Source organism: Mchenga conophoros, linkage group LG16, assembly GCF_057382185.1.
Source record: "Mchenga conophoros isolate Kocher_MC1m ecotype Shallow Benthic linkage group LG16, M_conophoros_male_GT1.1, whole genome shotgun sequence".
Lineage (NCBI taxonomy): Eukaryota > Metazoa > Chordata > Actinopteri > Cichliformes > Cichlidae > Mchenga > Mchenga conophoros.
Window position 1 is genome coordinate 36,775,572 of NC_140541.1, and position 26,874 is coordinate 36,802,445.

A 26,874-nucleotide genomic window follows, 5' to 3' on the forward strand; every position below is an offset into this window, starting at 1 on the left:
GCTTTCAAAATAATGTATTTGAGTGTATTTTTGGTGGGGAAGTTATGATAAAAATGGATATTATTCGTTTTCTGACAAATAATGAAGTCTAAGGAGCGTGGAAAGAAAAGCGTCTGGATTTCTTTAAATTGCTTGAAGATGTTTCACCTCTAATCCGAGAAGCTTCTTCAAGTCCAGACGGTTTTCTTTCCAAGCTCCTTAGACTATGATGACCTGGATGACTGAGAACCTTCACAGACAGACAAATAATGAAAAGTCACATAATGTTAGAAGTGTTGCAAAACTTCAAGCAGATACATTTACTTGATAATTGTAAATGTGGTTGTTGAGGTGACTAGGACACCTCCACGAGGCATCTAGTGATGCCAGCTGAGGTTCCTGCCTAGGTGAGGTAAAGTCTGCTCCCTCTGTGACCCAAAGGCTCAAACTTAGCAAAGATGGAAAAAGATGCACAAGATAAAAAGTGACCTGTGAAATCCAGATGAGATGTGACAAGAGCATTGACAAGTATGGCGGTACTGTGTGGTGTGAGTGAGGGACGAAGGCGGTCAATATTACGGAGATGAAAGTAGGAAGACCGAGTGATATTATTTATATGTGCTGTGAAGGACAGAGTGCTATCGAGGATGACACCAAGACTCTTAACCTGAGGGGAGGGTGTGACATCAGAGTCATCAATGGATAACAAAAGACTGGTTGGAACTGTAGTCAGTTTTGATCTGGTGCCTATTAAAATTAATTCTGTTTTATTGCCTTTAAGTTTAAGAATGTTGTGAGTAAACCAGACCTTGATTTCACTTAAACAGTCAGAAATGGATGTGGGTGGGAGAGTAGCTGTGGGTTTGGAGGATGGGGAGAGCTGGGTGTCATCTACGTAGCAGTGAAACTGGATGTTATGCTTCCTAAAAATATTACCTAGGGGTAGGAGATAGATGATGAAAGTAAAGGACCCAGGACAGAGCCTTGGGGTACACCGGAATTAACTGGAGTAGATACTGATATGTGAGGGAGTAATTGAACAAACTGTGAGCGGCCAAAGAGATAAGAAGTAAACCAGGCGAGTACTTTACCATCGATGCCAATAGATGTTAATCTGTGAAGGAGGATGTGGTGGGAGATAGTATCGAAAGCTGCTGTAAGGTCAAGGAGAATGAGGATGGATATAAGTCCAGAATCAGCTGCAAGCAGAAGATCATTGGTGATTTTTACTAGAGCTGTTTCTGTACTGTGACATGAATAGAAGTCGGACTGAAACTGTTCGTACAAGTTATTTCCAATGAGATGATGATGAACCTGTGCAGCCACTATCTTTTCAAGAATTTTTGCTAGGAAAAGGAGATTTGAAATTGGCCTGAAATTATTTAGATTGGAGGGATCTGAACCATTCTTTTTCAGTATTGGAGTTATTATTGCAGTTTTAAGAGAAGAAGGAACAGAACCAGATGTAAGAGAGGAGTGTACGATATTAGCACTCAGTGGAGCAAGAGACGGGAATGAGAGTTTAACAAGATTTGTCAGCAGTGGATCAAGTTTACATGATGATGACTTTAAGTTAGTAATTATGGAAGGTAGCTGAGTTATTGTGGGACGTTCACAATTGGACAGAGAGGATGACAGCTGAGAAGGACAAAAAATGCAGATAGAATAATTGACCATTTCACAGGACGAGGGCAATTGTTGATGAAGATTCTCAATCTTGGTGTAAAAAAAGTCCATAAATTTGTTGCAGAGTGTGTATGTATGGCAAAGGTATCTGGGGGTTTAACAATATTATGCAATGTAGAAAAGAAAGTGCGAGTGTTTCCTTCAGCAGATTCAATAACAGAGGTGTAGTAGGCAGATTTAGCATGATGAATAGCTTCTTTATAGTGTTGTGTATGACTGAGATACATGTCCTTGTGAATAGTAAGTCCTGTTTTCCTGGAGAGACGTTCTAGGCGGCGTCCAGTAGCTTTAAGTTGGCGAAATGCAGATGAGTACCATGGCACAGAGCGAGAGAAAGAAACAGTTTGAGTTTTTTGGGGAGCCAATGTATCTAAGAGGTTGATAAGTTCATTGTTATAGTGAGATACCAGGTCGTCTATGAAAGCTGAGGCATCAATGGTAGGTAAGTTATTAATGCCATGGGAAAGAGCTGATAGATCAATGCCCCTAATATTTCTAAAAGTAATTGAGCGGTTTTGTTTATTTTTGTATAGTGGGAGACGGAGACTAGCATTGAAGAAAACTAATTTATGGTCTGAAAAAGGTCAAAACTGTACAACAAGATCCAAAATGTGTCCTTTGGAGTGTGTGGGAACGTCCATATAAAGGTGTAAGCCAAAATTGTCCAGACAAGATATAAAATCTCTTGTGGCTGAATTTGATGTGTTGTCCATGTGGATGTTAAAATCGCCCAGCAGTAGTATATTTGGAGATAAGAGTAGGGTTTCAGCGAGAAAGTTAGAAAAATCAGTTAAAAAGTCAGAGTTGATTTTAGGTGGACGGTAAATAGCAACTAATACTGTGGGGGTTGGTCCGTTAATTTGGATCAGCATTCAAACAAGGAGTAAGCAGGAGCAGAAAGAGAGGATACCTTATACTGCATCCAAATGATGCATTTGACTTAATGAATTTTGAAGAGATTACTAAAAAATCTCTCATACATACACAAGCAGGTGCATTGTCCTTAAAGCATTCATCTCAGCATGTCATTTAAGAGGGGTGATAGTTCTGCTCCCCTTGCAAAATATGCCTGACTTAACTCTCGAAATGTGACGTCTGACGATAATTTGGTACATCTGAGCTAATGCATTAATATTTCATATTTTATAATGGTCCACTCACAGAGCATTGAGTGCAAAGCATAACCCATACACTGTACTCGAGCGACATAAGGCTAATTATAACCTTGTCCTCCAGATAATGACTATTTGAGTATATAATGCACTTGTAAAGCAAGGCAGGAGGTTGTTTAGGCCATGCTACTTCACAGTGCAATGGGTTTTAAGCAGTGTTAGATAGTTTTATGTTTTTGCTTTTTTTTTTCCAGTCCAAAAGGAGTAATCTGAACTTCATTACTCAGAACAGCTCCATTAAAAGTGGAGCACTAATGTGCTCGAGCACTAAAGCAAGTAGCAAGCCTGTGCTGACTGATGTAGAAGGACAGGGCAACAGATGTTTTGCCCAAATGACTCCATACAGCACTCGTAAGCCACTATCCACAAGCAAACTGCTAGCTTCACACATCCTCCCTTTGATTACCACTGGTTAACATTAGCGCTCTACCCAGAACAAGGCCTGGGGGCCAGAATCCGTTCAGTCCAGCACACTTGCTTTGGAAAATCTTAAGGCAAGTTGAGTAAAGTGATTTGAATGCTCAGACAGTAGAAAAGTTCTACCTCCCGCATGGCTATTCATGGTACAACAAAGTAATGAAATGAAAAAACTACTAGATGACAGAAAAGTTCCTGTTTTTTCATTTCTGCGGTCCAGCCTACTTAACATGTATGTGGCCCACGATGCAAAAATGAGTTTGACAACCCTGACCCTGAATGTCCAACTGAAGACTTTTGAAGCTCTCCAGCATGGCGTCACGACTTCCAATAACCTCTTAATCTCTTGCTAAAACCAACACGCTAACACCAACTAAACCAAAACAATCCTGTTTGACAATTTGCTAACACGCTAATATCAGCACTCCTACATGACCGAGCATACAAAACGTTTGTGATGTGCATGTGTAAGACTGCAGGAATACCAAGAACATAAAGATGTTGCTGCTGAAAACATTGAGCATTTATTAGCAGTTAACAGAGAGAAGGGAGTTGGGTTTGAAGTAGAGCAGAAGAGCAGGGAGACCCAAAAAATCACAGAGGAAAACAGTCAAATACATTAAGCACATGTACAGACAAGAATTAAAAGAATCCTTTCAAGTAAATCTTTAAGACCTTCTGCAAGAGCAGGGGAGGCACAAGCACAATAAATACTCTAGTTTTTGTGTCCAGTGACTGCATCTAATGCTGACAAACATGCAATGCATGCACAAAGAAGACACAAAACAGTTAAGCTGCCACCAAATTTAGGACATTGGTTGATTGTCCAAAAAAATATAAGTTTTTAATGTTGCATCAATTTCTGATTTGCCCTAAAAATCTGTCTGTGCTACTGGCTTTGTTTTTACAAATGGTAAACATATGCACAGAAATGTTCTATGCATGTATAATCAATAGTGAAAATCTGAGTTCAACTTAAGTTTAAAGACACAAAAATAATTCTGAATACATTCAGTTTCGCTCAACGGTAAGTTTGTTTTCACAAAATACATCACTTTTCTTTTTTTTATAAGGGGGCAGACTGCACAAGAGCACACATTATAGCAATTCACCAATGAGCAGCTCGTGCACATCACAATTCATCCTCCTCTTATACGATGTCATCTTCTGGAAGTAGAAATGAGCCAACAGCAGGTTAGAAACTCCTGTGAATGGTGACATTGGGCTCTATTGTCCTGAAACACAGTGAGAATGCAAATGGAAGCAAAATCTCTTTGTGCAAACATGACAGCGTGATGAGCAAATGTTTGCAGTTTTGAGACGACATTCACTAGCCAAGCACAGCGAGGTACAGTCTAATGCAGGGGTCGGCAACCCTAGGCACGCGTGCCACAGTTGGCACGTGAAGGGTTAAGTGATGGCACGACCATAGCTGGACTGGCCATCTGGGATTTGGTCGGTGGTCCGATGATTTTTTCTTTGTAACGGTATAAACAATGGAAGGTGGTGGATTGGCCAGATGCTGGTCGGTGTGTAAAAATAACTCAGTTGTTTGGTGGTGGCTGTGGCGGTGCTTCCACAGATTCAGTAACATTAGCAAGTGGTGGAGGCCAGCAGGTGGATGAGAGAAAGGGGAGGCAGGAGGAGAGACCCGAGGCGGCCGCTGGTCCGAGTGTCAGGTGAACTGAACTTCAGGTAAGAAGTTATGACCTGCAGTCTATCTGGGTCAGATATAGACCAAGTTTAGGTGGAGTTTATTTTCGTTGTGCTGACTTTTTACAGTCAGTTACAATAACTCGTACTGCTACTAGCATGACGGAGTTTCTATACAGCTGGGTGGGTGCTTTGATGTTGCTGATAGTGAACTTTACTAACTAACCTTATGAATAAAATAGAGTTGCCAACCATCCTGTAAAAAGGCAGAATCGTCCCGCATTCAGAAAAAATATTACGCATTTGGTGTTGAGCTGAGAAGAGACGCAGTTTGCCCCGGACTTCAGCTAGAATGGAAAAAGACACAAAAGTGGATTTATTCTGTTACACTGCACAGCTGCCTCTTCTTCTCTCATTCTCTCCCCTCTCTCTCCTGTTTCTACTTCAATCATGAAACTGATCAATGATCAGCTGATCGGCTTTTCTCTGTTGTTTGTTTATCGCCCATTTTGAGCCAGAAAGAGAAAACCAGCGGATGTCGCGCTAAACAAGAGCAGCACGTTTAAGCTTGATCAGCTGTTGTTAGAATTTATTTAATATTTCTTTCTATGATGTTTGCTGATGTTAGCTGATGTTTGCTGGAGCCACAGCTGTAAAGCTGCTGGTCATGATGTCGGTTTGGATATGTGGTGAGAGGGAAACATGAAGATGAAACCAGGAGATGTCCTTACTGAATCATCAGAGCTGTGATGGAGAAACAGGTTTACCTTTTAGGTGACATGAATGAGTTGAAGGGTTGGGTTGAATAATAACAAACATGCCATATTGGCCCAGTTTATTTCTCTTATCATTGTTGTGAGGAGACCATAAATAGCAGTTGTATTTTCTGTTGTACAGTTCATTTGCTGTCATGGAGTTCTTGTTATGGATAAAAAGTGTCTTTTTTTTTCGCTATTCGCTGACAGCTGCCAACATCTGCGAGCAAATATAATTCTATAAAGTGGTTCTATATAGTGTGTAACTGTTCATATAGAGCGTTATTACATTTATTGCTAATGCAATCATATGGCACTCGTCATCAGAAAGGTTGCCTACCCCTGGTCTAATGCAATGAGGAGAAAAGGCTGAGTATATTATTAGCATGAGGCATTCAGCCTCTCATTTTCCAGGTGTCGCCGAGTCCCAGGATCCTTTTCTGTCAGCTGTAAGTAAAGTAAGCAGGATTTAAGTTACGAGTCATCTTCCATCCTCTAAGAGGCTTCTGAGTGAAAAGCACATGTCCATAATTCACCAATAGAGTGTACTTTTTATCGTGTACTGCCTTCTCATGTGTGAAATTGTTTAAAAAATATGTTTTAACAGCACGTATCATTTGTTCAGGGAACACTGGATAGATCGTTGTGTCGCTGCTCATTATACGCCTCTACTTGAATGCACATGAGCTACAACTGCAAGTATTTATAAAGATAATTGGAAGTGGCAAAATGAAAAATAGCTGTAATAATCATCCTGACATAATTCAGAGTTTGTCTGCTCAGATTTGGACTCATTCATCATTCCTGCTGAATTTGATGGCTACAGGTATGTAAGAAATTACACAGAAAGTATACTGCATTTCACAGACTGTCCAAGTCTTTCCACTCAGCAGCCACAGGGCCAACACATGTGTGGGCAGTTATTTTTAATCCCCTATCTAAATGAATATGGACAGAGCCATAACTTCACATTCTTCTTTTCCTGGCCACCGGGACAAAACCCGGATCACTTCCCAATCCCGATTTGAATCTTACTTTGGCCAAAGTCAGCAAGACTTTTTTTTCACTATTTATGCTTTTATACAACTTTGCACTCACATGATCAGTCTGTCCAGTCCTTTCAAGACCAACTACATTTGGCTGCAAGCAGATTTCTGTACCGTCTGCAGGACAGACTGCTGGTGACCACTGCTCTACAGCTGGGAGCGCTCTGACACTGCTGTTACTGTGCGGCACGCTGGCTGTACAGTAGCTGACAGGGAAAACTGCAGAGGTGATGAGGTCAGCTGAAAAGACCATAGGATGTCCTTTAACCTCTTTGGATGAGACTCAAAGCTCTTGATGTCCCTCCAGAGCAAAGAGAATCATCCTGGGCACCACTTGTTCAGCCAACTGCCCTCTGGAAGGAGGAACATTAAAAGCAGAACAACATTAGGAAAGAGCTTCTTTCCATGGGCGGTAAAGACTTTAAATACACTTAAACTTAACGCTGCCAACACTGAGCTTACATCTCAGGTGTAAAAGCTGGTTTGTGAGTGATTGTAGTAACATGTTTCCTCCTTCCTCTTTTCATGATGTCTGTTTTCATCTTGTCTTTATGCACCTTCAAATGTAGTGCTCTGAAATTTCATTGTTTACTATCTGTACAATGACAATAAAGATTAATCTTATCTACATAAATGTAAGAAAAATGGAAGTAGGCCCTGAGTTCTGTTAATGTTTCCTCATGAGCTAATCGACTCTGTCACTCACATTCACAGTGGGTAAAAAGTGACGCTGATTTTGTAAATTTTGGTGGTTTAAGGATTAGCCAGGGATTGGCTAAGAACGAGCCAATGAGCGTGAAGCCAGGCAGATCAACTCCTTCATCACATCACATCGTGTTTCAAAACAACAAGATGGTGAAAACACCGGATAACAAGACTTCACAAACCAGTGAGCGATGCCATAGCAGCTTTGTCCTTCCACCTGTTACACTGTCCATGGACACCTCACAGCTAAAACTGTGGCGGAGATGTGAGTTGGTAAAAAGCTCAGTCAAACTTACTGTATTTTGACACATCAGCATGAGGTAGATGAAAGAAAAAACGATTCAAGGTCATGTATAAGATGCATACAAGCTGACGTGTATGATACTTGAAACATACAGTTTTTGAGACTTCTACATCATCAGTGTGTTGTTGCCCCCAAAAAACTCATATATGCAAATTAGTATTCAAGCTTTTAAAAATGTGTTGATATAGCAACAAACCCAAGCTCTAAACCCAAGTAGGGTAAAATATTTGTTTTCTCAAAAAAACAAACAAAAATGAAATTATGCCAGAGATGACAAAAACGCTGTATTTAGTTATATACATTCTTTTTAAACATGCGTCAGTTTGAGGTAGAGAAAAGACTAATGCTGAACTCAGACAAGTGATTCCAAGCATAGTTATAGCTTTAGCTGGCAGGTGTGCATGTCTGTGACGTCACGCATTTCTGCAGCTGCTGTTTTTACACTTGCAGGAAAATAGAGCCCATTGTCTGTTTGATGAAGCTTGTAGCTATTTAAAGAAAACATCTACTGTATGATCAAATTGAGAGAACATGTCTGCTAGAACCAAGATTCACCAGTGCTCAGTTTGCTTTGAGATTATGGGTTTTTTTATCCCTCGTTAGCTATCATGCTGCTCATGCTGCGTTTTCACCTCACCATCCAATCCGTAACGTCTATTTTTGCGTTGCTGTGCGAGTCTAGCTTGGATGTGGCACTCATGTGATATACTGTACAATCAAGGTGATGGCTGGAAAAGATGCTGAAATTTCCATAACGTCAGACGACCGCTGTTAAACATGCTACAGTGTGTTTCCAAGCTAACCTCCAGTGGCTGTGATGCAATAGAGGGCACTGTGGTGTTGCCCTCCCTGAGGAAAAAAACTTGTTTTATTTTTTACTTAATTATTTTAGTCCTTTTTTAAACTAGGTGCTCAAAAGCTTTTCACCTCCTGTCATTTGGAAATGTCTGAAGGTAATAAGCCACTGTCAGATAAAGGGTCTGGAGTAGCAGCAGTGTTGCCAACTTGTAGCACTTATCAGCCAGCCTGCTTACGCTCCAACAAATGATGTTCGTAAGTAAACAGTCTGCCATCAACAGCTTTTGCTGAAAGTGCCGGCTGTACTGTGATGTGTGGGGCTGTGACTCTGGCTCAGTGTTCATTTTTCACGTGACCTGTGTGCGCTGTTAAAGGCTCTGTGTGTAGAAGTTTAAAAGTCAGCATTTTGGTGATCGTTGGCAGCAAAAACAGTATAGCAATGACAACAGTTAACATTTCTTCACAATTTACAGTACTGTATAAAAAGTTCACGTTAGTTCTTCTTCTTATGAATGTCCGGGACATTTTTTCCTCTTCTTGTCTGCAGAGTGACACTTTTGGTTTGTCTTTGCATCCCTCTTCAGAGTTTGAATAACACAGGAGTAAACGGTCTGATGTCTGCTACAGCGTTTCCTCCTCCTCATCAGCCGTTCCGCTCATATTTAGAACAGGCAGATTTTCCCTCAGTGAGATATCATCCACCCGCTTGGGACCGCTGTCCTCAGGCTCCTCGGGTATGGATGGATCCGAGTTACTGATTACGTATCCTGGCAGGGTGGCACGCATGCTGATCGCGGTTGGACCTGTGCTCCGGTAAACGCGGCTGGAAACGAGCATGGTGGAGCGTGTGGACGGCCCAGCACCAGCCAGGTGGGACTGGCTGCTGGTGCTGTTGTTGTTCAGACCTACGACCACAGATCCATAACGGTAGCGGCCGCACACAACTGGACCCTCCCACTCAAAGGAAAGATTCCACCGTGTCCATGTTTTCTTTATCTCTGTCTGAACCTGTGGGGGTGTGGGGAAAAAAGCCAGTAAATACACAAAGCTGAGTTGTTTTTTGCAAAGATCAGAGTGCAGAAGAAATATTTTGAGGTGCAGAATACTTTTCTAACCAGTGGTTCCTTGTTCCTGTTTCATTTTGTTTAAAATATCAGAGCAGCCAGACTGCATGCACATCCCCGCTTCAGATCTTATTGTTGCTTACATCCCTGTGTGGAAATTACATATTTTACCACAGTTTTCTGCAGGTAGTCCTGCAAAGACATGCTCTTTAGTTTAACTGGTGATTGCAAATAAGGTGCAGGTGTGAGTGTCAATGTGGCAAGCTGCCTCTCTGTGACCGTCAAGCAAACTGTTGAGGAGGCAAGAGGCATCTCGCTCAGCGCCAGCTGGGATAATCTGTGCAACCCTAACCTGAACAAGCAGCTAATTTAATCATTTAATTGTGTCACTTCCTCCTATATACACCATTTGCAAACACAGAAACCGACTTTTCCCACTCATGAAGGTATTTTGAAAGGATTGATGTCCAGTAAAACTGTGTGACCCTCGCACAGTTGGCACAGGGACACACTTTGTAAAGAAAGCAAAGCCTGAAAAGACAACATTATTTTTATCTCTGATAAGGAAGTTATGTTTTTGCGAGCACTGGCAGACATGTTTTCTGTCTGTAATGATAACATTTGAACAAATTCTGATAAAACTTTGTGAGGGTGTAGACACGTGTGGTGTGTATTGTCAACATATAAAAAGCACTGTAAGAAGTTTTAAAATGTTGTGTCATATTTGACCCTTGACCTTTCCTTCAAGGCCAATAGACCATCTAAAGATCAAAGTGATATCAGTATACAGGGAATGATATATGTTGATTCTAAATATGACAATATTTCATCATGACATTTATGTGCATGCAGTAATGAGCTTTAAGCCTTTGAATACATGAACAATGCTCCTGAATAAGGTTTAATGAATGCTACACACGCACTTTAGCCATGTCAATGAAAATAATAATAATTGTGCATCAATTACATACAAAACAAAACTGACTCGCTTTGTTTTTGGGGGGGGGGGTTTGCCCTATAACAAACAAAACAAATTCTCCAATCCTAATTACGAGGAAAATAAACTTCTTCCTTGATGCATTCCTAATCGCCATGTCTAATAAGTTGTAGTACGAATGCTATGCACCAAATACAGAAGTGATGAAACAGGCGAGTGTCTGCACCCGGGCATGGCTGAGAATCGTAGTGGAAATGAAGCCCGAGCACATGTATAAAATTTCATGATGACTTAAAACTTCAAAAAGAGGACCCGGCGTACACGTGAGTTTATAAATCTGATGACCAGAGCGTGTATGCAGATCTCTGCCTTCCTACATGTGAATTTACTGTTTTATGGTATCAAACATTTGAGATTGTTTGCTGGACACGGCAGCCTACACTTTCCTATATGCAAGTGGATGAAAAAGATTCAACTGTGCACGCAGCGCGTGGGCTGAATGACTAAAACAGAGCATTAGGAGCAGCTTAAAGCTCCACGGAGCAGCAGAGTTGGGTGTTAATTCCAAGTGATGGCTGAGACCCTTTTACCTTACATGAGTCATTTGGCTCAGTGTTAATAACAAAATAACAAATTGCTTTATGGCGCTTTTATTCAACAGAATACAAAAACCTTCAGTTTAATTTGGCGTTGTTTGGTTTTCGGTGACTCTGAAAGGCTCCGGAGAATAAAAAGGAGAGCTCCGCAGGATAATGAGGATCACGAAGGGAAAGTGAACGACAGCATAAAAAAAAGAGAGAAGTTTTGTGTAAAGATCAGAGTGTCAGAAATGGAAACTTTAATTCAGCGCTCAGCACTCTCCGTGCAGAATGAGATAATAAGAGTCAGATAATATGGCAGCACAGATGAAGGGAGAAAAACACGCTTCATCAGCCTGACCACAGATTACATGTACCACCGGAGTAATTAAACCCTTTGTAGGAGATATCAGCAGCTGCATCAGCGCGGCTGGAATTGTTTTCATGTTGTCAGTCTGTTTGCGTGTCTCTTAGTGTGTCATCACGGCAAAAAGTGATCCCAACACCAGCTGTGGGAGGAACTACAACAAAGGCAGCTTTGAGGACTTAGACAGGCGTACAAAAACCTGACACTCTGTGTGTGGACACAACAGTGTGTTGTGAAAGACGCAGACACACAACTCTGCAGCTGTGTTGTTGTGATCGAAATAAAAACTTCAAGTCAGACCCATTAGTACTGAGTTCCCATGTAATTATACAATGACGTAGTAAAAACTGAGTATATCTGAAGCATCAACAACATGTTGACAGGCACAGCAGCCATGCTCTCTAGTTATACTGTCAAAGCACTTCTATCAAGTGTGAATAAATCACTGCCTACTCACCTCTCCATTGCAGTAGCAATAGATAATTGACACAAAGAAGCCCTGAAAAGAAAAATTGAAATACAAGTTATGAACCGTTTCAGACATTTAGTGCGATCATCACATTCTTTACCACTTTGATCTACATGCAATACAAAGAATGGCTATTAAGATGATAGTGATGCTGCAGGTAACCAGTTAATATCACTTTGCTTTAAATACATTTAAAAAATTAAAAAGTTTTCCACGTAATTTTATGGGATACCTAAAGTGTAAATTGTTTAATTTAATGAAATTGTCACGATAGTGACTGCGACCCAGTGTTTTGCATGTTTTAGTTTTATTCTTTGATTATTGTTATTTTCTCAGTGTTTCCTGGTTTATTTTGAAAGAGTGTTGTGTGTCACTGTGTTTAGTTTGACTTCCCCTGTGATGTCATTGTGCTAATTCTAGTCAGCTGTTTCCTGATCACCTCCTGTGTGTATTTATCAGAATCAGAATCAGAATACTTTATTGATCCCTGGGGGAAATTATTTAAGTCCCCTGTCTTCCGTTGTTCATTGTCAGGTCGTCTGTTTTCCTTCTACGTCGCATCGTAGTCGTTTCATTCTACAGTCTTGTCACAGTTTTTTAGTTTTTCCCAGTTTAGGTTTCTGTTTAGTTGTCGCTCCTACATGTTTACCAGCCTTAATAAAGCCTCGCTTTTGGTTTAAAAATGCAGTCCCTCGCTCCAGCGTCTGCTTTTGGGTGCATTAATAAACGTCCCTGGCATACTCCGCCATGACAGGAATCTGGTCACATTAAATGTACTTGAGTAATTGGGATAGATCCAGTTTACACCAAGCACACCACACCAAGCACTTGAATAAACAGACATTTGATTTTATATATTTCAGCTCAAAATTATGGCTTCAATTTTATCGAGGATGTAGAAGATTTTTCTTATTGTAGTGTCTAATTAAAATAAAGAAAGTGTGTCTCTGGCTCCTTCTGTTCTTGTGTTCACTGAACCAGAAAGTTTTTAACGCAGTTATGAATTATGAAGGTGTCTACAGACCATCTGTGTCTGCATGCTCATGTGTGTGTTTGTGTGCACGTTGCGATGCACAACTAGTGAGAGACATCTTGGTAGTAAATCTCTGAAAAGCCAAAACAAACCAAAGTTCTCTGGAGAGATTTTTAGTTTCTGATTTTACTAAACATTTCATCATGACAGTAACTGAAGAAGAATATACTATTTTTTTTATTTGGCCGGAGAAAAATCTATAATGATCTGCTTTTAAATGCTACTACAGTGCGACAGCAGTAATTAAAGGCTTTTCTAAATGCTAAATCTTTAGAGCCGCTGTGGCCGTACAAGCCTCTTGGTTCAGGGAGCACTGTAAAATCTCTACAATCCCTGTCACTCACATCGTTACTGCCGAGACACGTCTAACAGTACTGTAATTAAAAATGCAGGAGCACTGGTGTTACTGTTAATTGATTGGTTTCTATGGATTTGTGGCGAGTCGTTTGAAATGTGTCAGTACCTAAGACACCTGCTGATTTGGCTTGGAAAGAGTGGAATCATTATTAAAAGCTGCCAAACTGGATAAGCTCATGAGTAAAGTCGCTTGCTTGATGCTTTCACTACTCGCTGTGCAATTGTGGTTTTACACGTGTTTATTTAGGCAGCAGATGGAACAGATGCCTGTGACCTTGGAATAGATATAAAGAGCTTGTGTGTACCAGTGTAAATAAACGATGTTCATTGTAGGCCCCCTCTAGCTGTCGGCAACTGCACAGTTTTAAATAGTCTCTCATTAACTTGCCAAATAATGCTTGGACTGACCGGCTGAAAGTTTCCACAAACAAAAGAAAAGTGCAAAAGTTAGGAAAACAAAATGTTTTTGTTTTTTAGTTAAAGTGGCCAAAATATTATGGAGCAGGTCCAATGCTAAGCAAGTCCAAGCGACCAGGTAAAATGCATTTGCTCTGTGCACCAAAATTGCATTCCCTTCATGGATCGCCAAAGGTCTGAGCAAAATGACCTGGTGCAGGTGTGTTTGCTGCTCGGTGCATTTTTCACAGGAAGAAGCGGATGCGAAGCGCTCATAACATGTTGTGTAACACAGAAAGTACCTGAAATGAGTTGAAAAACAGCTCACAGTACATTCGGATTTCCCAGCTTGGTCCCTGATATGTATGAGGCATCCCAACGAAGATGATGTAGTGGATGCCGAACACCAGCACGAGCACAAGAGTGGACTTTGCCAGTTTCCTGCGAGGACACACACAAGACAGAGGTTCTAGTTTTCATATCGAAGTGACTGAAAGCAGCCATCGTTACAGTGTACGGCTTAACTAGCGGCAAATTAGTTTGATGTTTGCCAGGTTAATACTTTCTCTGGATGCAGAATTGGCAGTGATTTTTTTTTTTAAATTGCCAAGCATCTATTCTTCACACAAGCTAAGCTAATTCTCCTGGCTCAAATACAAAAGTACAGGACAGGTTTTCAAACTTGTTGCTCGGGGAATGTTAATTAAGCAAGGTAACTAGACTGCAGAACTAAAGTATACTTTTTCAGTTTATCATTTAGGCTCAGTCTTGGGAGAACGTGCAAAATAAATGATTTTAAGCAAACTCTGGGACTCCGTTTCCCAGAGCATATAACAAGCTTCAGTCTCCACTTCTGGCTTCAGTGAGAATCCCGTTAGTTACCGTTCGTCTAAATCAAAAAGTGACAGATGTTTGAATGCATCAGATAAAATTACTTCTGTTCTGTTGGGACTATTTCCTGGTGGGCATGTATTTGACCTGTTGTTTTTGAGCTCACTGACTAGAAATCAAACTGACAGCTTTATAAAAGCGGGAAGTACCTCATAGTCTTAGCAATATGAACAAATACACGTTCCAGTCACTGCAGACGGCTAACTGCAGTCCATCATCAGCTCATCAACAACGGCACTGAAGTGTGCACAGTTTCACTCTCAAGCATTTAATAAAGTAAATGAACATCAAAACAAATACTGTGTTAAAGTTGACTTATGCCAGCAAGCTGAAACACATGTGCACACACAAATGTAGTGCCAGTGCACACGCTCATTAAACAGTACAGACCTCCAAGGAATATACTGCTCAGGGATCAGTTCCATGCTTTTAATTTATGAGACCATCTGACTTGTTTTGGATTGTACTGCCTTTGGTCTGAAAAACACACTGAAATGTCTAAACTGCCTTTAAGCTCAGATGAGAACTTCATGTAATGACTCATCCTGGAAAGTGAGGAGCAAGTTTGCAGCCTATTAAATTTCTGTTGTCCCTTGTACACCCCCGGGGGGAAATGGGCACAACAACTCCAGCAAAAGATTGCTACAGTCTGCAACAGAGGAGCAGTTTGAACGTCACAGTAAATTAGATCATGCGATGAATTTAAAACTTTCTGACAAGATGCATAAAAGGCTGGAAATACAGGAGAAATCCTTGAGCTTTGAGGATTTCTCCTAATGTGCTGTAGTGTGTTGGTGTGGCTCGTGCCAGGATCGCAGTTATAACTTCGCTTTTCATCTGTGACAGAAATATTATGCAGTAGTCGAAGTTGTCACATGCACATCATTTTGAATTTCCTGTACGAAAAAACAACAACAAAACAAAAAGCAAACGCTAGCAAGCTAAGAGCAGCTAACATCCCTGCAGAACGAAAGTGGGTGTTCCCATATTATCCTGTAATTAATGGGGCTTAGAGGTGGTTTTTAAAATATGTTCCTGTTTCTTAATTCCAAGCATAAGGTTGTGTTTTCAGGATAACATTGGCTGTTAAAAGCCAGAGTTCAAAAGCACTCCAACGACTGTTTTCACATGACTTACACGGTGAACGTTTGCTTTGCACTTCGTGTGCATGCATCATAACAGCAGACAGTCGTTTCCTTTAATGTGACCAAAGAATAGAAATGGTTGGACCAAATGTAATTACTAAAGAGCTGAATGAATACTGATGCTCCGTCTCTGAAGAACGTTTTACTGTGAATGTTTTAAAATTACCCTTTAAAAATCAACTTGTCAGTGTTTCTTAAATTTCCAATTTCGCTGCATAAATTGAAATCAAAACTTTAATTTGACTAAGGCACAAGGCTAAACATGCGTATGCATTTAAATCAAATGAAAAACAAATCTCACAATATTCTGCATGAAAACATCGATGCACCGGACATGTGAAAACAAAGAATGAACCTTCATTCATGGAGGTAAAAAGGCAGATTTGGCGTGATCAAAGACATCATCTGCAGCCAGTTTAATGTTTTTTTAGCAACAACTTTGTGACCTTAGAGAAAAAAAATGAAACAGATTTGTTTTTCATGTTTCATCTCATTAGTCCACCCACAGCATTCACAGGAAGACACTGCAGGCTTTTGCTCAAAATTCATCAGCACATATTTGGCATGGTTTGTTCCAGTCAAATAAACTGATTAATTCCACGTGCAGCCTCATAGCCATCCTTTGAAGTTCTGCAATTATGGTCACCAAACGTATTTATTCAACCTTATAATCTACAGTTAGACTGCACTAACACAGATACAGACAGATGGAACTGTTTCACTCGCCTTGTCAGTTCCTCAGATCTCGTCTGTATGAATAACTGAAGGGACTGTGCATTACCATGGGGGCACATACGACCCTGGCTGTGGTATGTGTTCACTGACTGATGTAAAGTGCCTTTCAGAGCCATCAGTTACATCAGAGTTGTACCAACCTAAACAACTGATGATCAGATCATGTTTCTGGTCTGCTGAGCCAGTCTTTAGTGATACTGCCACAGCAGAGTGTGGAAATAAAGAAAAAAAACCTTGATTTTCCACAGATTATGTTGCTGTGATGAGAGCGCTGAGCCTGAACGCAAAGGTGTTAATTTACTGGTCGATATGGACTCTGTTCCTGTTCTCAACTGCGGTCATGAGAATCACATCGCGGATACAAGCACTGGAAAAGGGCTTCCTCTGAAGGGTGCCTCGACTAAACTTTGGAGTGAGCGTTGCTGCTCCTCCACACTGAAAGGAGCCATTTGAGGCGGTCTGGGCATCTGACTTGAATTCCTCCTGGACCCCTCCTACATGACGTGTTTCAGGCACTTTCTACTGAGAGGAGGCGTCGTGATGGATCCAGGACCTGCTGGAGAGATTATATCTCTCAGTTGGATTGGGAATACCTCGCTGTCCTGGACAAGCAGAGGGAGGCATGGAAAAATTAGCTCACTTAATTTAAAGCAGAGGAAACCAGTGCACAGCTTGGTTCTAATTAGTTATAATGTTACTGTTGATCTCAGTATGTGAATCTCTCATCAGATCCCTTTTGCATTTCCATTTTCGTAACTGCTGGAACAGATTAGCAGAAAGATGACTAAGACAAAGTTTAATGGACGTGTTTGTGTCAAAATCTAAGAATCAAATCAGTTTTTTACTTGATTCTTCGATTTTGGCCGTGTGGGTTCTCATCTCCTCTTTTTTTGGAGCTGGAAAAATAAGGTGTAAACAATTTTTCCTGCTGAAAGATGAACTCCTTGTGGTCCATTAGCTTTTTTTTTTTATCTCAGTGATTTTGTCTGAGTGTGTAAATGGTCTGATTCCGAGAAATAAGCTAATTGAAAGAAATCTACCAAAAGGATTAAAAAGGGAAAATTAATGGGAAAAGGGAAGAAACGGGGAAACTTAGAGAAAATAGCGAGAATGAAACAAAGATAAAGGTGAGGAGGACGAGAGAAAATGGAAACCGGAAGATGGAAGGGTAATTTGATTGCTTTATAGCACAGAAAGTAAGGAAAACATTTCTTCAGTTGAGAGTAATTGACTTTTTGATTAGTTTGTTTTTTGTCAAAACTCAAGAAGTGGTACATTTTAGATTGTGTTTTGCTTGTGTTTTCTTTCACAACATTAGAAGTGATTTTAATTTTTTTCTGCAGGTTTTTTTGTTTTGTTTTTTTACCTTTTTGGTGACTGGGATACAATGATAAGGAAAACATAAAATACAAAAGGAAAACTACAAACATAAACTGACTGGAACCTAAAGTGGCAAAAATACTGAGGCCGGAAAACACTGAGAAACACGAAGGGAACTTCAATAACTTCAGGTTCCAACAACGGACAAAGGGAGAATGAGACAATATGGGAAGGTGATTAGGACAAGTGGAGACAGCTGGAGACACAGCAGAGACAAATCAGGAGTAACGAGACAGGGGAAGCAAAACAAAATCAAAATAAACACTGAGACAAAAACACACAAACTTCACTAAGACAAAAAGGTAAACAAACAGAGACATGGCTGACTTCACAAGACAAGACAAAACCCGTGGAAGAGACAAAGGGAACAGGATAGGCAATAACTAAATGGAAAGATAACAAACAAACACATGAATAGACTAAATATAAGGATCTGACAGAGGAGGAAGGAGACACGGTGAAATTTTAAACTCAACACACAGAAAGGGAAACAACAACACAAAGACAAAAGGTGGGACGCTACACAGAGACAGAGTGGACATGAAAGGGAATCAAATTACTGAGAACTGAGAAATACGAATAAACTAGCAAACAGCGGAAATACTAAACTAGGAGACTAAACATTAAACAGTAGACTATAACTATAATAATGACTCAGATCTAGATAAACTAGATAAGAAACTCTGAATGGAGGAAAAACACTTGACCACAGGATGTAAGTGAGTTGTTTTAATGTTGATTTGTGTTCTCATGTTTGCATTGTTCAGTTTAAAAGTTTTAAAAACTCAAATAAAACAAATGTGTATGACGTGTATTCAGCTTCCAGTTTACTGGATCATTATCATCTTTTCTGACAAATCGTCTGTTCATCTACACAGAACGACCTCGCCAGCGGCATTCAGAGCTACGCTCCTGTCAGATAATACACTGTAATTATACGGTTTTTATCTGACACATTGACGCCAGCACCAGCAGGGGGGGAAATGGTGATGATTGCAAATGTGGAAGAGTGTGTGTGTGTGTGTGTGTGTGTGTGTGTGTGTAATTTTGTGGAGACACTTCAGTTCTCACAACCCGAATAATTCTATTCCAGTATCACATCTTTGCTAAAAGTTAAGGTGGGGGCTTGTGTTGGGCATATAGTGCTTATGTTAGTGTGTTTACTCATCTGAGCCTGAGACAGACCAATCCCTTTGTGGACACGGGAGTACCCCAACCCCATCTATAACAGCCCCTGGCCCCACATTAAGCACTATCGCCTTCTTTTCCATGAAGATCAGCAGCCAAGGCAGTCCCCACGTTTTTATGGTTTCGGGATAAATTTTTATTGCACTGTAATTATATCTTCATTGCAAGAATAGTTTTTTCTGGTAAGCGGTTGCCGCGTTATTGCAGACCCACGCTTATCAAGCTAAGTGAGCTTGTGTTTGTTTAGCTGTTTGCTAGTGGTTGAAGCTGAGCATTGGTGGTTATCAGAGGAACAGTAAGGTTAGGAACACCAAGTCTAGCCCTTACCCAGCTGCTAATGGATTGACCGTGTTGGAGAAAAGTGGTCAAACTTTGTTAAACACGAGTGTTGGAATCCCCCTGACAGCCACCAGGATGAGGAGTACAGCTGATGGCTAGAATCAAGTTACTGTTACATATTTTGCACAGAAATCTTACAATTTCTGTCACTTTTCTCCACATTTCCTCGTCGCTTTATAAAAAATGAATTTGAACCAAACAGCTCCAGCTGTCTTCACAACAGCATCTGTTACTTCCTGTGAGGCTGTGGGAGTGTGTGGGCGTGGTGTTGTCCTCTCCTCCTCCTTCTTTATTGCCCCTCCCCTGTCTCTCTCTGCCCCTGCCTTCTCCTTTTAGGACACACCTGCTGCTCATCTGCCCTCGTTTACCACCAATTACCCTCAGAGGTGATATAAGCTGGAGAAGAGCAGTGTGGCTGTGGGAGAGGCTTTTGGTGGAGTTCCTCTGTGCTGGCCAGTGTGTGAGGCTGGTCTAGGTGTGGAAAAGGCCTGCTGTGTGTGACCAGCCCCACCGTGTGTGGCTCTTTGAGTAGTTCTTAACTGAGCAGTGGTTTTCCTTAAGGGACGGTGGCCTCCATTATTTTGTGTGGCCTGCCTGGTTATTGTTAATAGCAGCGTTGCTGTCTTTTTCTGTTGGAGCCTTATAGTTGTTTTCTTTGTTTAAGTGGTTGCCATCTCTTTGGGTTGACCTGTCTGATCTACCATTAAAGCAGCGGTGCTGTGTCCTTCTGTTGTTACTATTTGTGTGATTGAGTTAATTGATTATAATAAAGATTTTGTGTTAACTACCTCTGCCTGGTGTTCTTTTCATTTCAACCCGGATCCAACTGTTACTGTCCCCCACCCTCTTCGCCTAGCTTTCATGTGGGGACGTAACAGCATCAATAAGCTTGTTGATTTTTGTCTTTATTTACATCACATGGTGTGTATTTCTGTGAGTTCACCTCATTTCATAGACTTTGTACATAATTCTGCGAACCCACTATTAAAATAATTGAGATGATAGCACATTAAAGTGAGAACTAAATCTAAATGTTTTTGGTTAACAGAAGTTTTTTGGGGGTTTTTTTTTGCAGTTTTTTTAGATGAAAGAAATAAAACCAGATGAGCTTAAGGATGTGAGGTTCAAAATTCAAAGATTTTAGCAGATGACTTGATTGTCAAGGAGAGACCAGTTTGACGTCTTTAGTCAAACTTTTTACGGGACTGAGAGGCAGGAAATTCAGGGTAATACTAATGAAATATTCACTGAGGTAAGGGAGATTTTTGAAGTTATTAGGTCTAAACAGAAAAGCACAGCTGCATGTATAACCGTATAAAAATGTCATTATTCATTTTCACTACTGCTCTGGTCTTGATGGAAACCAAACTGGAACTTGTCAGATATTCTTGTCAACTGGCTGGCGAGCCTGATGAGAAATGGTTTCCTCAAGAATTTCAGAAATGAAGGGAAGTTTGAACATGCACTGCAATTATGTAAAACAGCCGTATCTGTGAGAGGGAGGACACTAGCTGTCTTGAAGCAATCATTTAATGCACCTGGATAAAAGAGAGATCGCTAACTGAGAGCAGCATGGGGGGGAAAGTGACAGGCAGAACTTTTATATGAAATTTGTCAGGATTCATTTTAGTTAGAGAAGAGACAGATGAGAAACTATGTCCAGGAGATCAGAGAAAACTCAGATGATAAAGACTTGAATTTTGATCTGAAAGAATTGAGCTTGCCAGCAAAGATATTTAGAACTTTTTTTACAGCCGTCAGTAGAAAAGATTCTATAAGTTGATCAGCTGTGGGTCAAAGCATAGACTAGAACTTCTTCTAAATAGAAGGTTTGTGGTCTGAACCACCCTTACTTCAGCCTCGAGTCTGTTAGAAAGCTACTGAACAATGCATTTCCCCTAATGTAGATAAAGCATCATATTCATTCATTCATTCATTCATTCATTCATTCATTCACAGAGCGCTCTATACAACCCATCTGTCTCATACCTGTGGCCAATCATCATAAACTAATGTGCTCATCTTTGGTCTGTGGGAGTCTGTAATATTTTGGCACACTGAGAATTAAACTCAGTAAATATTTGATGCTGCATCAGTGGATCCTTCACTTGTTGCTCTGTTGAGCTGGGGTTAAGAGTTGTGCTCAGATTCACATCATTATAAGAGAATCTAGTTCCGTAGAGACCTAACATTATGCACTCCACACTGTATATAAATGCCACTTGTTTTGCACATATTCAACTCTGTATATTTTTTTTATTATTATTATTATTATTATTATTATTATTATTATTATATTTTATTTTTTTACTATTTAATTTGTAAAAATGTGTGTACACACACACACACACACACACACACACACAGGAAAATATTTAGTATACACATCCAGAAATGCATACACTATTATATATTGTACATATATTTATTAGTTTCAGGTTGGCCATTCTTGTATTTTGCTCGTTTGTGTTGTTGTGTTTGCACATCTCTGTTGCTTGTGGGGCTCGCACACAAGAATTTCACTCGCATGTGCTGTGCCAGTGTGCCTGCACATGTGATTTGATTTGATTTGATACTGCAAATCAGTAAATATTGTCTGTCTGCAAAATTTTCAAAGCTTTCATCCTCACGTCCTAAGAGCTGCAATCAGAAGGCTATCAAAAAAGAAAAAAGGCATTTTTTTCCCCATTTAATTTCATGTCATACACACTGTAGTCTTACACTAGAGTAGTCCAGCCCTTGTATCTGACCATTTTCTAATATATTTCTAACTCTGGGGATGAACCAGTGGATCAGTGTTGTGTCGACACACAGCAGGCAACTTGGAGCCACTTGTAAATTGTACATTTAGGCTCTTTGTCACTAGCAGCCTGTTGCAAAGATGCATAAATTGTTTGCATTTCTTTAGCTGATTCCATGAGAAATACAAAAGATAACACAGTTTGACAGCCGTAAAATTATATCTTTGACCAATTAAGTGATTTCCAAAGAGCTAGTAACTGAGAACTCCGTTATATCCATATCTCACCATGGTGTGCAGTTTCCTTAAAAGAAATGAGAAAACTGGACAAATGGAGGACAAATGAAAAAGTGGCAGGCCTAAAGTAATAACAATCTAAAGCAAACTGACAGTATCTGAACCTTATGTCCTTAAGAAACAAGACAGAAGCCTGACACAGCACCTGACTGATGCATCTGGGGAGTGAAACGGTGAGTTATCAGCACATCAGCATTCACGAGTAGTGACATACAGAGGCATTTAGAGCAAACTGCAACCCTGAGCACAGGATGAATGAGTGGCGTTACAGAAAAAGTCATTTCAAACCTGTACTGTTTCCTGGTGTCGTATCGCCCTGCGTTCGTCTCTCGTATTTTAGTGGCCAGAACTCGCACGATGTTCACAAACAAAATAAAGTTGAGCTGGAACAGAAGAAAAGCAAAGACTCTTCATATTTTGACATGCTGAAACTGTATCATATACATAAAATAAATGAAACCTTTTACAGTGGTGATTAATTCTGATCAGGACACAAAGACTTGACGGCCGTGTGGGCTGGACGTGCAGAACGTCAGCCAGAATCACGATTTGATTCGCTGTCTTTCGGTACACTGCACGAGTGTGTTTCTAATAATCCTTGTTCACCTGTACACTTGTTACAGAACTTGATTTTGTATATCATAAGGTACGGTGTGGAAGCAGGTCTATTAATCATAGCAAAATACCTTTAGAGGCTTACTAACTTCTCCTTTGGAACTTTTGTCATTTCCTCTACGAGACTTTAATGAGACTTGAGCAAAGTAATTTAAAACATGCAAATTGAGGCTTATGTTTTATGCCACCAATGACTTAGTAATACTTTCAGTCTGACACTATGCACCACCTGAATGAGCCTGAATAAGCTTCAGAATCCATATAAAACACTTTGAGACCAGCATCGCTGCACACGTAGACATAATCCAGACATTAAACAGTGAGCCAAAGCACTTTACTTAAACCCACACCTCCTGTGAGTTCATACATTTTACAGTGTTTGTGTTCACTCTTTATCTTCTGCATATTTCCTTTTTAGTATCATAAACACATTACACAGACAAACTGATACAAATGTGACTGTGCTAATTGTAATTGTTGAACATGTGCCAAGGTTTAACCCAGAAAATGAGACCATGTGATGAATTTCAGCTCTAAAACAACAAACAGCCATATTATCACATTTCCAGAAACAGTCAAAGGAGCTTGCAAAGAAAAGCGTCTGGACTTTAAGTTACTTGAAGACGTTTCACCTTTCATCCGAGAAGGTGGAGGGAACTCAAAACTGGATTAGAAGAGCCACCTCCACAGGACAAGACTCAGCTGTCCATCTTAAGGTCAAAGGTCACTCTTTCGAGGATGCCAATGTTCACATTTTGGACAGAGAGGACAGATGGTTTGAAAGAGGAGTGAAAGAAGCCATCTATGTCCACTGTGAGCGACCATCTTTGAACAGAGGCGGGGGTTTACGACACCAACTCTCTGCCATCTATAATCCAGTTTTGAGATCCTTCCCAGACGCCTTAACGCCCACTCACATCCTGGGCCATCTGACCTCAGGAATTCACATGATAAGGTGGGGCCAGGTTTCACAATGAGCTCACCCGAAACTCTGGCTGATTGGGACCCACACCCAGTTTCACACCTTGGCTCAGGCGATTAGAGGATCATCAGGGGGTCCTTTTGTCCCTCTGTGGGGGGAAACTCCCACTAGGTTTAAATCTGGGACTCCCCCCCCATTTGACCTTAGAACTGAAGAAGCTTCTTGGATGAGAGGTGAAACGTCTTCAAGCAACTTAAAGAAGTCCAGACGCTTTTCTTTGCAAGCTCCTTTGACTACGATGACCTGGATGACTGAGAACCTTCACAGACATTTCCAGAAATACTGATTGACTGTGCTAACTATGAATGCTATCATCTGTGCACTATAAGCAATGAAAAACACTGAGATGAGATGTCTCTTCTCTTTGTGCTGGGTGTCCTTTTTACACCAACTGTATGCAATCTACTATAACTGCCTGTGTGTGTCTGTAAGCATACTCGTTTACTTATAAACTTACCAAAAAACATAAAAAATAATGTTGTATATCAATTGTGTCCAACATTTTCAGTAAATAATTAGCTGACTGTATCATTGCAAGCTGTGTAAATATGAGGCTGCATTTTAACAGCACAGTAGTCCTGCAGACACTAGACTCATTTTCTGTTCTGCCAGTTCAGATATGAACGTTTGTGTTTAGCAGCTCATTAAACAGAGGAATTAAACGTTTTTGTTGTAACCAGAGAAGCATAGTTGAAATTAGAGACCATTTTGTTATGCAGTCGTAGTGTTCAAAAGTAACCCAGTGTCGAACAAGCACAGATCTGTAAAATTTTGTAACTATAGTTTCCACTGACATAACCAGCAGGTACTATAATAATCAAATCTGTGTGCAGACAGACAGACAATACTCAAAATCCCCAAAGTACCAAACATTGTTGGCTGAGCTGTTAGTAACAGACTTTTACCATTAATCACTTAATATAACAACATGGCCTCAACTCTGTAAACACACAATGGACATTTCATTAGGTACACCTGTGCAGCCAACTGCTAACACAAACATCCAATCACATGGAAGCTGGCAACAGTGATTCAAAAAAAAACAAAAAAAAAAACACAATCATTACAACCAGTTTGCAGAAGAGCATCTCTGAACCTTGAAGCAGATGGTCTGCAGCAGCAGACCACACCAGGTGTCAGCTGAGAACAGGAAACTGAAGCTACAGTTCATGTGGATCACCCTAAGTGGACAACAGAAGATTGAACAAACACTTCCAGGTCTGATGAGTTTCTGTTCCTGCTGTGTCATTCAGAAGGCAGTGTCAGAACGTGAAAGCGTAGATTTATCCTGCTCTGTATCAGCCATTCAGGCTGCAGGTGGCCTGAATATTCTGAGGAATGTTTCCAGCACTTTGCTTAATCTGTGCCACAAAGAATTAGGGAAAGAAAAGTTGGTCCAACAAATGTACACACATTAAGTCTTCATTCAGTAATTTTCTATAACCAGCAGTGAATTTGTCCTGATGAAACAACGCTGCCTCTGATTAGAGTCTGTAGGTGATTTTACCAGTGGGAGCCTGGTGTAAACTCACAGCACGCACAGACAGACACAACTCGGAAGATGTCTTTGAACAAACGTGCAGTTTTAAGTAGCTTGTTCATTAATTCAGAGGTTTTGCATAAGTGCCACTCACAGAAAAACACTGCATGAATAGACTCACTCTTCTTTTTGTTAAATTGTGATGTTAAAGCAAGTTTGATATTAAAAAGCCCTCAGTCCAGAGGAGTGATATTCCACGAAATTGATATTCAGTTTTCTATTGGAGAACTATAATCCTGTCATGAATCGCTGTGCGGCAGGCAGGAGTTGGACCCAAAATGCAGGACTCACAGACTCAGGGAGGTGAACTCAAAACTCAGCTTTATTTGCTGGCAGGGAAAAAACATACAAACTAATCTAAACTGGGAACTTAGAAAACTCACAGAGAGACACAGGTAGATCCACACAGCATGAGGGACGACGCGACACTGACTCAGAGAAACACAGGGTTTAAATACACTGGGAAGTAACGAGGGGAATGAGACACAGAAGGAGGGCACAGCTGGGAGAAATCAGGACTGACGAGACAAGCAAAGCAGGACGCATTCACATGAGACACGGACCATCAAAGTAAAACAGGAAGTATCACACAGAGACGCGAACTTGACACAGTGGAGACAGCAACTAAGAAATACAGAGACATAAACCATAAGGCAGAGGTCTAAGAACCAAAATACACAGGGAAATACTCAGCTGGGAACACAAGAGACTAGACTAGAGAGAGTAACAAAAGACCAACCATGAGAACATGATGCACAATGCAGAGTGACAGAAAACAAGAAACTCAAACATGCAAAGACACAATTACACAGAACAGAGGGGACACAGAGAGACATGAAGGGCAAGGGATCAAAACTAGAAGCCATAGAATAAATCACACACAAGTACAATAATACAAAAATCACAAAGAACTAAAAACGCTGGGTCAGGAGACCCAGGACCGTGACAAATCCAAAAGTAATTCCAAGTATTTACTACTAAATATTGAATACAGGGTGCGTGTATTACCTGCACATGTAGTTTATGTGAAACATGGAGCACTACATCATTACCAGTGTGAGACGGGGAAAGTTGGAGCCTTTTTAATGATTTGTAGACCTTGGCCTTCTCAGTGCCTTTATAAAAATATCACAGCTCTGATTATCTATGCAGGTTTTTCTTTTTAGAAACACGGAGAGTTCATTAAAACCGTCCTGAGGTCATTTTCTCTTGGGGTTAATTGTGCTCAGATGTATCTGCCTGAGATTCTTATGCCCTGAGAAATTCATGCACACACACACCTACGTGCGCATGTGCCGCATAGTTT

General features: G+C 40.5%; 1 protein-coding gene across 1 annotated transcript in view; it reads right to left on the minus strand.

Annotated features, from left to right (window-relative positions):
- Nucleotides 1-4,403: 4,403 nt before the first annotated feature.
- pth2ra (parathyroid hormone 2 receptor a) overlaps nt 4,404-26,874 on the minus strand; it is a 70,646-nt gene continuing 48,175 nt past the window's right edge. The window contains exons 10-13 of the mRNA XM_085249312.1: nt 22,720-22,814; nt 14,019-14,157; nt 11,919-11,960; nt 4,404-9,523 (exon numbers count right to left, since the gene is read on the minus strand). Of these exons, the coding sequence (XP_085105438.1) occupies nt 9,137-9,523; nt 11,919-11,960; nt 14,019-14,157; nt 22,720-22,814 (663 nt within the window). The 3' untranslated portion in view covers nt 4,404-9,136. The remainder of the gene's footprint in view (nt 9,524-11,918; nt 11,961-14,018; nt 14,158-22,719; nt 22,815-26,874) is intronic.